General features: G+C 39.6%; 1 protein-coding gene across 1 annotated transcript; it reads left to right on the top strand.

The window, feature by feature from the left end:
- The first annotated feature begins 2,179 nt into the window (after positions 1-2,179).
- LOC131234009 (7-deoxyloganetin glucosyltransferase-like) lies at positions 2,180-5,512 on the top strand. Its single transcript, XM_058230963.1, has 2 exons — positions 2,180-2,765; positions 4,190-5,512. The coding sequence occupies exons 1-2, from the start codon at positions 2,258-2,260 to the stop codon at positions 5,122-5,124; spliced, it is 1,443 nt and encodes a 480-aa protein (XP_058086946.1). The 5' UTR covers positions 2,180-2,257; the 3' UTR covers positions 5,125-5,512.
- Positions 5,513-13,617: the final 8,105 nt, after the last annotated feature.

The raw sequence follows: 13,617 nt of genomic DNA, 5'->3' as shown, positions 1-13,617 counted from the left end.
CTCCTTTTTATGTTTATGAAGTCAGGAAGCCCTGTTGTTCATCATTGTTCCATGGGCATGGTAGGATGACAATACCCTTCCTGATCTTCATACATTGTTGGTTGGTTGGTAATTAGCTTAATTCTGTTGTTTACCTTGTCTCTTGGGCATGGTTTGGTGATGGAATCCATTCTAATTCATATACCTTTCATCTTGTAAAGACTAGATCAAGCAGGTTCAGTTTAATTTCCGTGATTCTTGATGCAGGCAAAAGATCTCCCTGATCCCTACAAGTGGACCCTTTGAATCCCTAGTTTCCTTCCTCTAAATTCCTTAAGTTTTACATTCATCTCTCACCATTATTCATCAATTTATATTTGATTTAGATTGCATCTTAGGCTAGTTCTATTTCTATCTAGTTTCAGGAAATGTACAAGTTTCAATCCCTGTGGATTCGACCTCGGTCTTATCGAGTTTATTACTACATCACAACCCTATACTTGGGGAGTGAACAGTCCACGTGCAAAAAAAGGTTCCGTATACATCACTTTCTTAGCATTAAATACAATGTAACTTCTTATTCCCTAAAAAACTATATAACTATTGAAACAAGGACAATGGCATTTTGGTTCAAGTAATTTTGAAAGCTTGGCCGAGGGCCACTTTTAGAATATTTGAAAGGTTGAATCTTGGGTAATCTGCCCAAACTTCGAGGTCAGTATGGTAAAACTCCCTTTTCTAATCTCTCTCGTTTCTTTTTCCAATTGTTGAATGCTTTTTCTTTTATCGGGCCCACCATTTCATAATGATTGTACTGTCTTCTGTCACGAAATCTATCTTGTGACGCCCTGTCTGTCTGGTTGCTAAGATATTTTGCTAAATCAAAAGAGTCGTCGTGGAATAACGAGGCTGATAGATTGAAGCAGACAAAGTTACGCATGATAAGAATAAAATAAAATAAAATAAAATACCTTGAAACCTAGTTGAATCAACTCGACTGGACAAGATTTTGAGGCAAGACACCATGAAACTCAGTCCAAAGCTTTTTGATGACTGAAACTAAGGCTTCACTCAGCCTCTACTAGAGAGGTCAACTCGGCTGAACAAAGACTATGGAACGAGTCACCTACTCCGGAAGTGATTTTTTATAAAAGTGGTTTCAAACGCTATACCCCTAACAAAGTAAACCACATCTATATATTTTTATCAATATCAATGTTTAAAACATTTACAAAATTATTAATTTAATTAATTATTTTTTTTCTAGAGGAACTTTTTAAAATCTTTATTAATAATTAAAATATTAATTTAATTATTAAATATGAAGTCCAGTCAACTAAATCTTATCCAAGTCTTCCAATCATACGGATCTGGCCAAGCATTGAAATGAGTTTTGCAGCGTGGAGCAGGTCACTCCTGTGCGAGTGATTTTTTTTTTATTATTATATATTTTTTCTTTCCAAGCACGTGGTTTCCAGCTTAGGCGGCTTGGATGTGGGTGGAATCCTGCAGTGGTGCTCACTGTTATGTACGTGTCTAATACGCATGCCATTCATCCGTTTCGTCAGGCCATTTTAGGGAATGATCCTAAAAACGAAGCGGATCTAAATCCTAGGTGGACCATCCCACAAGAAAAGTGATGATTAAAGCTCCACTGTTAAAAACTTCCTGAGAGCCACATAAGTTTTGGATCAGGCTGATATCTGTGTGTTCCCTTCATTCGGGTTTATGTGACCTAATTAACAGGTTGGATGGAAAATAAACATTACCATAACCCCAAGAATTTTTTAATGATAGGGATTCAATCACCACTGTTTCCTGTAGTGTGGTCCACCTGAGATTTGAATCTGCTTCAATTTTAGGCTCATTCTCTAAAATGAGCTGGAAAAACATACGGTTGCCGTGTATGTAAGACACATACTTCACGGTGGGCCCCACAGTCAGGCACCCATGTCCACTGAAGCGGGTCCGTTTACAGCTTTTATATATTCTATCAATATCACTATTTAAAATTTTATAAAATTAAATATCACTATACCCTTATAGTTTGGTTGCACCACAGCGGATCCACCCACCTTGGTGGGCCCACTTGAATGTATGTACATCCCATGTCGATATCATCAAAATTACGCGTGGGCGTGCTCCTACTTTTCTGTTCTGGTAAAAAAATAATAATAATAATAATTTATTTTTTTTTAAAAAAAGTCTATTTAAGACAAAGACTTTGAATCTGCTGGACCTGGGTAAGCACCGAATCGAGTATTGGAGAGAGAGAGAGATGGGGTCAATGAGAGTGGAGAAGCCTCATGCCGTTTGCATACCATATCCGGCACAGGGCCATGTTAACCCCTTGCTACAACTAGCCAAGGTCCTTCATTCTAGAGGCTTCTACATCACCTTTGTCAACACCGAGTTCAATCACAACCGTCTGTTGAGGTCTAGAGGCCCCAACTCTCTAGACGGATTGGACGACTTCCGGTTCGAGACCATACCGGATGGTCTTCCACCGTCTGATTGCAATGCTACCCAAGACGTCCCAGCTCTCAGTGATTCCACGAGCAAGACCTGCTTGGTCCCACTCTGGCATCTTGTAACAAAGCTCAACGAAGCCGCTCATTTGCCCAAAGTCAGTTGCATAGTCTTTGATGGTATCATGAGCTTCGCTCTAGCACTGGGTGAAGAGCTTGCTATTCCTCGGATTGATTTCTGGACGCCAAGCGCTTGCGGTTTCATGGGCTACCTCCATTACCGGAAGCTCATCGAAAGAGGTCTCGTACCGCTCAAAGGTAATATTTTAGTATGCTGAAATCTTCAATTGGTGTGCTCCTACCTTTCTGGAAAAAAAAAATAAAATCTTCAACAAACTGACCTTCAGTTTTCTCGTAGACATGACTCGGGACGCGGATTTCCTGAGAAAGCCTTTATCAGGAAGTTTCCAGCATAGGATGCTGGTTGGGGCCCACTGAGATGTTTATGAGAAATCCACCCCGTCCATCCTTTTTGCGATATCATTTTAGTACTTTAGACCCAGACTGAGGTGTATCCAACACTCAAGTCGGCCACACAAGAGGAAAGAGTGGGAATTCAGTGAGCACTGTTGAAGAATTCTTATGGCCATAAAAGTTTTGTGTCATGCTATCCTTTTTGTTTTTTCACTTCATCCCATTAGGAATAACTTTATAAACATTTTGGATAGCATATAATCATACAAGGTGGAGCCAAGGAAGGTTTCAAGGGTAGAAATTTCTTTCCCCAATTTTCTCTCTCATGTGACCCACTTAAATTTTTTATCCTCCTCATTTTTGGGCCTAGTCCTAAGATGATCTCACAAAACGGATGGACGGAATGGATTTCTCACATCCATTGCAGTGGCCCCACCCAACATCCTTGCACAGGAACTACCTGGGAAAGGGGTAGGAGCCGGCCAAATATCTTTGATGTTTTACAAGCTGTGTAAAACAGGTGTGGTAGTGTATGCTGGTCTACCCCGATCTCATGAACATGCCTAATGGGCTTAACTGATTCACTAGGCACAAAGAAGAATACTTAGGTCTGGCTCCACGAAATAGACCTGTTTCAACACTGAAGGGATGGGATCGTGTAACATATGGTGTGGGTGGGTGTTAAAAAGAATAAAAAGAGAAGTCCGTTGGAAGTATTTCCAAATACATTAACAGATCATGCAGCTAGTACGGTTTTGATGAATTCCATCCTCTGCATATAGCTACAACAGGGAAACTCTCCCCACCGTGGGATGGCACATGTATGATTAATTTGGGCCATTAATTAAATAGTGGACACTGAACATTCCATGTACCAAAAGTCAGGGTAGTAAACACATAAAGCGAGACACGTACGTCAAATACGAACCACTATTGCTATTTTTCTAACCCCTGATCAAACCCGATGAATATTATTACTCGAAACAGTGCATGCTAGTCGGGTGGTTTCTCTGGTTAGTCGTTCTGTGAAGAATTTCTATATAAATAACAAAGTCATAGATGGTATGCTTCCACCTTTATGAGAAAAAGGAAAAAAGAAACGGAGAATTCTAAGTGTGCACTCCCTGATGAATGGCTCAGATCTGGATCCATACCTCGCATGGTAGCTGTCATGCAGGCGCTGGATTGTATCAAGACTCGTAGCGAGTATGAATACCATTAACATGTTATAATTTCTTATTTGCTTTGTTTTTGTGTATGTTGTATAGATGAGAGTTACTTAACGAATGGATATCTGGATACACCGATCGATTGGGTACCAGGGATGAAGGGAATTCGTCTGAGGGATTTTCCGAGCTTCATTCGAACAACAGATCCCAACGACATCATGCTCAACTTTATGATGCGCAATGCAGAGAGAGCTCCAAAAGCATCGACAGTCATTCTCAACACATTCGATGACATGGAACGCGATGTCCTTGATGCAATCAAAGCCATGATTCCTAATACATACACGATCGGTCCCCTATCAATTCTATGTAACCAGTTACCGGATTGTCCGTTGAAGTCGATAGGATCGAATCTGTGGAAAGAAGACAAGGGTTGTCTAGATTGGCTGGACACGAAAGAGGCAAGATCGGTCGTTTTTGTGAACTTCGGGAGCATAACAGTCATGACTGATCACCAGTTGAAAGAGTTCGCGTGGGGGCTAGCGAATAGCAACCATCAGTTTTTATGGATAATCCGCCCCGATCTTGTGAAGGGTGAATCTGCAATTCTGCCACAAGAATTCCTGGATGCGACTAAGGAAAGGGGCCTACTTGCAAATTGGTGCCCGCAAGAGCAAGTGCTGGCACACCCTTCGATGGGAGGGTTCTTGACGCACTGCGGATGGAATTCAACGTTGGAGAGTGTATCCAACGGAGTGCCGGTGACCTGTTGGCCCTTCTTCGCGGAGCAACAGACTAATTGCCGGTACGCATGCACTCATTGGGGTATTGGAATGGAGATCGACAACGACGTTAAAAGAGAGGAAGTAGAGGGACTAGTGAGAGAAATGATGGAAGGAGAGAAGGGAAAAGAGATGAAGAAGAATGCCATGAAACTAAAAGAATGTGCTGAAAATGCTGTAAAACAAGGTGGATCTTCATACACTAACATGGAGAAACTAGTCAATAAAGTGCTTTGCCCTAAGGTGAACTAATCTGGGGGGATCAGATTCACTTATCAGGTGAGGCCACTATTAATTATAATATGCCCCAACCAGAAAATAAATAGGAAGCTTAATTCAATAAATGGGCCACACTTGTATGTCAAATACAAATTATGAGGCCATCTTGTTATTTCTATTCTTCTGGTACATGAGACAGGCAGACGCACCGGCCTGGTCTTTGGGGCATGTTCATGGCCAGCCCCATATTGTAAATTGACCAGGTCTTGCACGTGCGTGCCTTGCTAATGAAGAGGTTGGATCCAATACAAAGCCATTTATTGTACTCGTCTTGATGCTTACATGTAATCCAATCCGTCCATTATGTTTGTATCCTGAGGTTCTCGTCAATGAATAAAAATCTCTCCAGTTCAAATATCAAGTGGGCTATGCCACAGGGAAAAACACCACCACCATTCGTTATTTATGAAAAAGGTATTTTTGTCATTTTAAAAAAGAGACCTAGTTTCAAAGCTTTGGTCTGGGCAAACGTGACTGGCATTTATTGTCGTCTACCGTGCTAGGAAGTATGTCGAGGCAAAAACCGAGTGGTGCGTTTACGTTACCAAGTTATGTGGGGTCCACCGTGATGTATATGGTATATAGAAACCGTCAGTCCATATCATGAGATGGTTTTAAGGCTTGAGGCCAAAAATGAGATAAATAAAAATCTTAAGTGGACCACACTGCAGATTGCAGTGGGGATTGAACGTCCACCATTAAAACCTTCTCGGAGGTCACACAAGTTTTGGATCAATCTTATATTTGTTTTTTCTTTTTATCCATGTGTTTGTGACCTTATTAACAAATTAGGATGGAAAGTAAACATTATGGTGGGCCTCAGGAATGTTTTAATGCTATAAATCATTTTCTACCGTGTTTTTTATGGTGTGGTCCACGTAAGCTTTTTATATGACTTATTTTTGAGGTCATCCTCTAAAATGATCTCAGTAAATGGATGTACGGTGCAGATATAACAATACATCATAGGTGGGTACACAGAACTTAGTGACGTCCACACACCACCTCGTTGGTGGTCTTGGATGGATCAGATTACGTGATGCCGTTCTTCAGATCATTTTCAGTACATTATCAGATCCAATTATCAGGGGTACCATGCTCTAGGAAACAGCGGTGGTTGAACACCCTATCACTAAAAACGGACGCGGACTAGATAACGAGAGGTTGAGCAGCAAGACTCGCTACTGAAGTGACGTCACCAAGTTCGACGGAACCACAATGATGTTTGTGTTGTATCCGCACCATCCATCCATTTGGAGATATCATTTTAGGGCACGATACAAAGATTGACTCAGATCTAAAGCTTGAATGGAAGCACCGTAGAAAAGAGTGACGCCCACCCTTGAAACCTTCCTAAGGTCCACTATGATGTTTATCTATGATCCAACATGTTCATTAGTTAAAATAGACATGAAAGAAGAGAAAACACAAATTTCAACTTGATCGAACACTTTTGTGGACTTATAATTTTTTAATGGTGGCTGTCACTCTCTCCACTGTTTTCTTCGGTGAGGTCCACTTGAGCTTTGGATCTGACTCATTCTTTGGCTCATACCCTAATTTGATATCTACGAATGGATGAACGGTGTGGATACAACACATACATCATGGTGGGTCCCACAGAACTTGGTGATGTCATTTCAATAGGGAGTCCCGCTACTCAACCAATCAGTAGCTAATCCGCGTCCATTAAAAGCATCTTTGGACCCACCTTAATGTTTCTGTAGTGTTATTTTTCATCCAATCTGTTGAGAAGATCCATAAGCCGGGATGAAGGGTAAAATCAAATATTATCCATCCATTAATGGTCAATCACCACGGTTTTCTCTTGTAACTGGATCCGCTTCATCTTTTGGATAATTTCCTAAAAATAATTTGGAAAAATGGATGGATACAGAATAGACACATCATGGTGGGCCCCACGATTAGGGCACATCGTCTAGGGTGAGGTCGGAGTCACATGGGTTCCAGTCCGTGCCCGAGTGTTAGGCTCTGAGGAGTTTCAACACGAGATCCAAGGATCCCACAAAGGTGTGCGGCGGGTCCGCGTGTTTGAAAAGAGAGAGAGAGAGAGAGAGAGAGAGAGAGGTCGGGGTCTCACCTACTTCGTCTCGGTGAGGGAGGTCGCCTAGATTGTTCTACGTGGCCCACCCCACAATGATATATGTTTTAACGCAAGCTGTTCATCCATTTTCAACCATTATTTTAGAACATGAGCTTAAAATCGAGGCAGATTTAGATCTCAGGTGGACCACACCATAAGAAACAGTGATGATTGAAAGCTCACCATTAAAATTTTCTGTGGGCTAACTGTAAGCCAATCCATTAAATTTATTTGCCATCCAACCCATTGATATAGTCAACCAGAACTGGATAAAGGGAAAATATGAAGATTAGCTTGATCCAAAAATTTTGTGGCCTACTGGAAGCTTTTAACAGTAGTCACCACCTTTTTTAGTAGTGTGGTCACATCTGGATCTGATTAAGTTTTGGATAACGTCCTTAAATGAACTGAAAACAATGGATGGATGACCTGAATATGAAACACATTCATCAAGGTGGGCACTACAGTGTCCTTAAGTGAGCTGAAAAAACGGATGGACTGTTGTGTGGCTATAAGCAGTGATGTAGCTACCAGTGGACCCCACCATTATGTACATGCTTTGTCCACGTTGCCCATCTAATCCCAAACAATTTATGGCATAATGCCAAAAATGAGGCAAATACATATCTCAAGTGGATCACACCACAAAAAATGGTGATTGGACGTCCACCATTAGTAATTTTACCAGCCCGGTGTTAGCCGATCCGAAATATTTAGTTGTCATCGAACCAATTTATAAGGTCAATTAAACTTGGATGAATTAAAAATAGGAAGATCAAAAATTTTTAGAACCTTGGTTTCTTTTAAAAGGTTCTTTCTAACTATTCACCGGTTTTTCCTAAGGTGTGATCCACGGGATATTTCAATCTGCTTATGTGTTGATGTAACACATTCAAATGGCCTAATGAAATAAATGGGCAACACGAATATACAACATGTTCATCAAGGTGTGCCCCATCATACGCATGTCGATCTAGCATGCACTGCAGTATATTCTAATGCACACTGAACTCTTTTACCGATTGAGAATGAGCTAGACATCCACTTGAGAAGATGCTGCATCAAGTTCGAAAACTTCAGATATACTCGAACCCCACACTAACACACACCGAACCCCTCCGACAACATTGACCAACTTTGAGTTGCATTGTAATCTCTTCGAACACATGTTGAACTCCTTTACAAAACTTGGAATCAATGTGTATCAACTTGAGAAGACGTTATCTCAAACTATGGAGACTCTGGACACATTTGAACCCTACATCGACACAAACCAAACCGACACTGAATCCCTTCGATAATACCAATCGACTTCAAGTTGCACTACATTTCCCTCGAATGAATGTCAAACTCCTTCACTGAACTACAAAACAGTATGTATCCATTTGAGAAGATGTTATCTAATGGTACATAAACTCTGAACATACTCAAACCCCACACCAACATGGACCAACTAATGCCAAATGCCTTCGACAACACCGATCGACTCCGAGTTGCACTATATCTCCTTTGAATGAATGTTGAACTCCTTCAGTAAATTAGGAATTGATATGTATCCACTTAACAAGACTTTATCTCAAGGTATAGAGATTTCAAACACATTCGAACCTCACACTGACACATACTGACCAACATTGAACCTTTCTAACAACTCTGATTGACTACGCATGTTAAACTCCTTCACTGAACTAGGAATCGGTATGTATCCACTTGTGAAAATGTTATCTCAGGGTGTAAACACCCCACCTCAAGCCGATAAGCTTGATTGAACAGAACCTTGATCCATACCTTTAACCGAAAACCAAACCCCAATCCACACCCTTAAACATGATACAAACCCTACTCTAAACCCTAGAACCCTAAAAACCAACCTTAAAACTAGTCTCAAACCCAAACTTTAGGAACAACTAACTCATAGAGTCAATCCATTAAATCAACTCACCCGATTAACCCACATAACCTACCCAGTTAACACACTAAGTCCATAAACCTATTTTGGCTAAAGCTCATTCCAAAGCCCAAGTTAGAGGAAATGTAAACAACAAGATAGGCTCAAAGGACCAAATATGTCCACGTGTACAGGAGGAACCTCCATTTGAAACTAAAGCAAAAAAGGAACGACGAGGCTTGCCATGTGACACTGGTCGTATTTTGTCCAGCTGCCCACTCGTGTGCCACTATCCTTACTTATTTCATTGATCGAAATAAACCACAAGTGCATGGCTGCAATGTAGTAATAATTTGGTAAGACCGAGGTCGTACTCACAAGGACTTATACTTATGTGATTTATGGAATACTTTTAGAACTAGAACTAGAATTAGTCTAACTTATATAATTTGAATTATAAAATAATGAAGTAATTGAGAAGGAAATCAATAGAGATAAAACACTAGAGCACTAATGATCCACTTATGACTATTCCTTAATGTTTAATTCACTTAATTCAATTGGATTACTCAACTAGAATCGAAGTCCTGTTGTAACTACCTGGATAAATGAGTAATTAATTAAATTATCATTCATAAACTCAAAGCATATTTAAACTTCAATGGAATTAGTTCTCACATAAAATATCAAAGTATTGATCGCAGAATATTCAAAGCATCTATCATGCCCTTAGTATAGGATAGATAAATGAATTTTACAAATCAAACCCTTCCAAAATAAATAAGCAGTTGTCCTTCGTAAGTATCTAATGTGCTTAGAGTCGATAATGGATCAAAGTAAATAAAAAATAAACCTTCATTCAAACTAATATCGATAAAATTGTTCGACAATCAAATCAATTACATGAATCAAAGTATTTAAAAAAAAAAAAACATTAAAAATAACTACAAGATTCACCTCTTAGCCTTATCTAAGAGGTTAGCCAATTATAGATATGATTGAACTAAAACTCAAAAGAAAATTGTAAAAATTAAAATAGAACCGAAGGATTGGAGGAGGATTCTGTATAAGCTTCACAACTCATTACTCTTTCTTTTCTACCTTAATTCGTACGTATGAAAGCCATAATCACCCCTTTATATATGAAAAATTTGTACTGACTTGGAACCGACTTCAAATTTATGTACTTTTGTTATGCATCTGTCGCATTGACTGTATGATTTTGCTTCGGTCGCACAGAATTAGTCTATCAGTTGCACCCTAATTTCTTCAATATCTATTTAAAATATTTATTTCTCTCAAGTCGCATCGAATCTCCCTTTGTTGGCACTAAACATAGTTTCGGTCACACCTAAGTGTCGAGCCGAATTAACTATAAAAATCACAATTTGTTGTTGAACTGTAATTACGTGGTTTCAATGTATGACTAACATTATGCCATGACATTTCTAAAACTTATTTTTGTACATATATGAGTTATATTTGATGTAATAATTTATTATATTTGACTTGATGGTTTATATTTAACTTTTTGTTTTATATATATGGGAAAAGGTTCTATATGGTCGAGCTCATGGTAGTTCCCTATGAGGTCAAGTTGTGTGGGCCCCACCATGATTTATGTTGAATATCTAACCCATCAGTTAGATGCACCATTCCATAATAGGCCTAGGGCTTAAAAATCAAGTCAATACATGACTTGTGTGGGCCACACCACATACAAAAGTTGAAAGGGGTTTCCCTCCATTAAAACACTTACAATCATTTTTTGGGCCCACCGAGATGTAGTTCACAAATCCAGCCCATCCATTATGTGTGTCCCACTTGGATGAGGGATCAGACCAAGTTTCAAATGCATCAAAACTTTAGGTGGGCCCCACCAAGTGCTTTTATATGTTTTAGGCATGTCTTCACATGATTTTAGATGGTATGGGCCACATGTGTGCTGTATAGGGTTGATTATTGGGATATCCCATCATTTAAAGGAGACCCATCAAATGCACCGTGTTGATGTTCAACATAAATCATGGTGGGGCCACACAGCTCTACCACATGGGGAGTTCCCATGAGCTTGGCCATATATAACCTTTTCCATATATATATATATATAAGAGTTACTTACAAATATTTTTCTATAAAAAATCAAATCTATAGTCATTAGCCATCAATTATGCATTTTTTTTATGGCCAGAATGATGGCTGTCGATGTATTTCTCCAGATCATAATAATTCCCAACGGCTATAGATTCTAACCAAATTCGATGACTTGGAGTTAACGAATTAGGCATTTTTTTTATATATTAGATAGCTTACCTGTATGTTAGATCTACCTAGCTTTTGAATCCCGCCCCCTTCCACTCACGATTCTCACCGGCCAAATAGATATGATCACGTCACAAAAGAATTGCTGGTGGACAACCCTATGTGAAACATTGTGGAGTGAATGATTACCATTGCAAGCTTCTTGTCAACTTATGAACATGTTGGATGGTAAATAAACATTATGATATGATGGGAAAGATGTCTTCTCACGAACGAATCATTAGTGGACTACCTCATATGAAACAGCGTGGAGTGAATAATTACCATTGTGAACTTTTGCATGTTGGATGGTAAATAAACATTATGATAAACCTTGGGAAGATGTCATGTCACAAAAGAATCAATAGTGGACTAAACCGTGTGAAAACAATAAGGAGTGAATTATTATCATTGCAAACTTTTTGTCAGCTTATAAACATGGTGATAGGCCTTGGGAAGATGTCATGTCACAAAAGAATCATCAGTGGACTGCCTCACGTGAAAACAATCTCCAGTGAATGATTACCATTGCAAACTTCTTGTCAGCTCCTGAACACGTTAGATGATAAAAAAAACCATCATGATAGGCCTTCGAAATATTTTATACGTATCATTATCCCTGTAGCGTAGTATCGTGTGGTGTGGTCCCACACACAACACTTGTACAAGACAGTTGGATGCTAGCCATACACACCCCAATGGGTCTCAAAGGAAATTCCAAAATAGGGCGTATTGTCTATGCAAGTGGACCATCATTTGGTGACCCAAACCATCATGAATGTCCGTGGGTCCCACCCACAACACTTATATAACAACTTCTTCCACGTGGCTTCTAAAATAGGGCATCTTGTCCATATAAGTGGGGTCAACCCAAACCAACATGAATGATCAATCTCATTAATTCAAAAAAATAATATTGAGTGTGGTCCGCATGAGACTTAGATCTATCTATTTTTGGGATCATGCCCTAAAATAATCATAAAAAGTGGATAGACCATGTATATTAAACACATATATCATGGTGGGCCCATAGATCACCGTATGCAAGTGTCTTTGACCTATGAGGATTGCCTGCCCATTGCATAGGAAGTTCATGTAGTTAGACAATGTGGGCCGAGATTTCGGTCACAAATCCACTCTATACATCAGTTTTGCAGGTCCATAGTAGGACAAAATTATAATAAAGACTAGGCAGATCGAAAACTCTTGTGGGCCATACCACATTAAATAGTGGGAACGTAGACTCCACCATTGAAACCTTCCTAGAGCTGACCATGATGTCTATAAGCTATCCAAACCGTTGATAGATTATTAACACTCAGATAAACTGTAGGCACAAATATCATCCTGATACAAAAGTTTTGTGCCCCCACAAAAAAGTTTCCATTGGTTGGCGTCCAAGCCGCGCTGTTTTTTGGTGGTGTGGCTCACTTGATTTTTTTATCTACCTAATATTTAGATTAATTTTGATTTTGTTGTCTTGCAAAACTGATGAATTGAGTGGATTTGTTACAGAAATCTCTGTGGACCCATACAGCTTCCGACTGTCTTTGCGCGGGTCAAAGGATTCCAAAAACGTGCGGCCTCAACTTCAAGTAACAAGGTATGGCCCTAACCGTGAGGCCCACCTTGATGCATGTATTGTATATCCATGCCGTTCATATATTTTTATGACTCCTTTTAGGCCATGAACCCAAATTTAGGTAGATCCAAATCCCATCTGGACCATACCACAGGAAACGATGCTGATTGAACACACACCGTAAAAAACTTCCTAAGGCCAACTGTAATGCTCACCGTAATGTTTGTTTACCATCGAACATGTTGATAAGGACATAAAGACCTTATTTAAAGGAAAAAAGAAATTTCAGCTTAATCCAGAACTCTTATAGCCCCCAAAAAGCCTTTAATTGTGGGCATTCATCACCACTGTTTCCTTGGTGTGGTTCACCTGAGATTTTTATATGCCTGATTTTTGGCCTCATACTCTAAAATGATTTTTCAAATTGTATGGACGGCATGGATTAAACACATACATCATAGTGAAGCTCATAGTGCACCGTATGCAATCCGCGGGTTAAAGGCTCCGATTGCAGGACATTTTCATCCTTTTAAGAAAAATCATACTTTACACAGACGAATGTTAGAGAAAGCTAACGGAAGTTAACTGGTG

Source organism: Magnolia sinica, chromosome 2 (assembly GCF_029962835.1).
Source record: "Magnolia sinica isolate HGM2019 chromosome 2, MsV1, whole genome shotgun sequence".
Lineage (NCBI taxonomy): Eukaryota > Viridiplantae > Streptophyta > Magnoliopsida > Magnoliales > Magnoliaceae > Magnolia > Magnolia sinica.
Note: the sequence above shows the minus strand (reverse complement) of the source record. Positions and strands in the feature narration are given on the sequence as shown.

What these genes read in the sequence shown, in the direction of transcription:
- LOC131234009 (XM_058230963.1), top strand. Translation starts at nt 2,258, where the DNA reads ATGGGGTCAATGAGAGTGGAGAAGCCTCATGCCGTTTGCATACCATAT. An exon ending in AGGTCTCGTACCGCTCAAAG is followed by an intron (nt 2,766 to 4,189) that starts GTAATATTTTAG and finishes TATGTTGTATAG; the next exon opens with ATGAGAGTTACTTAACGAAT.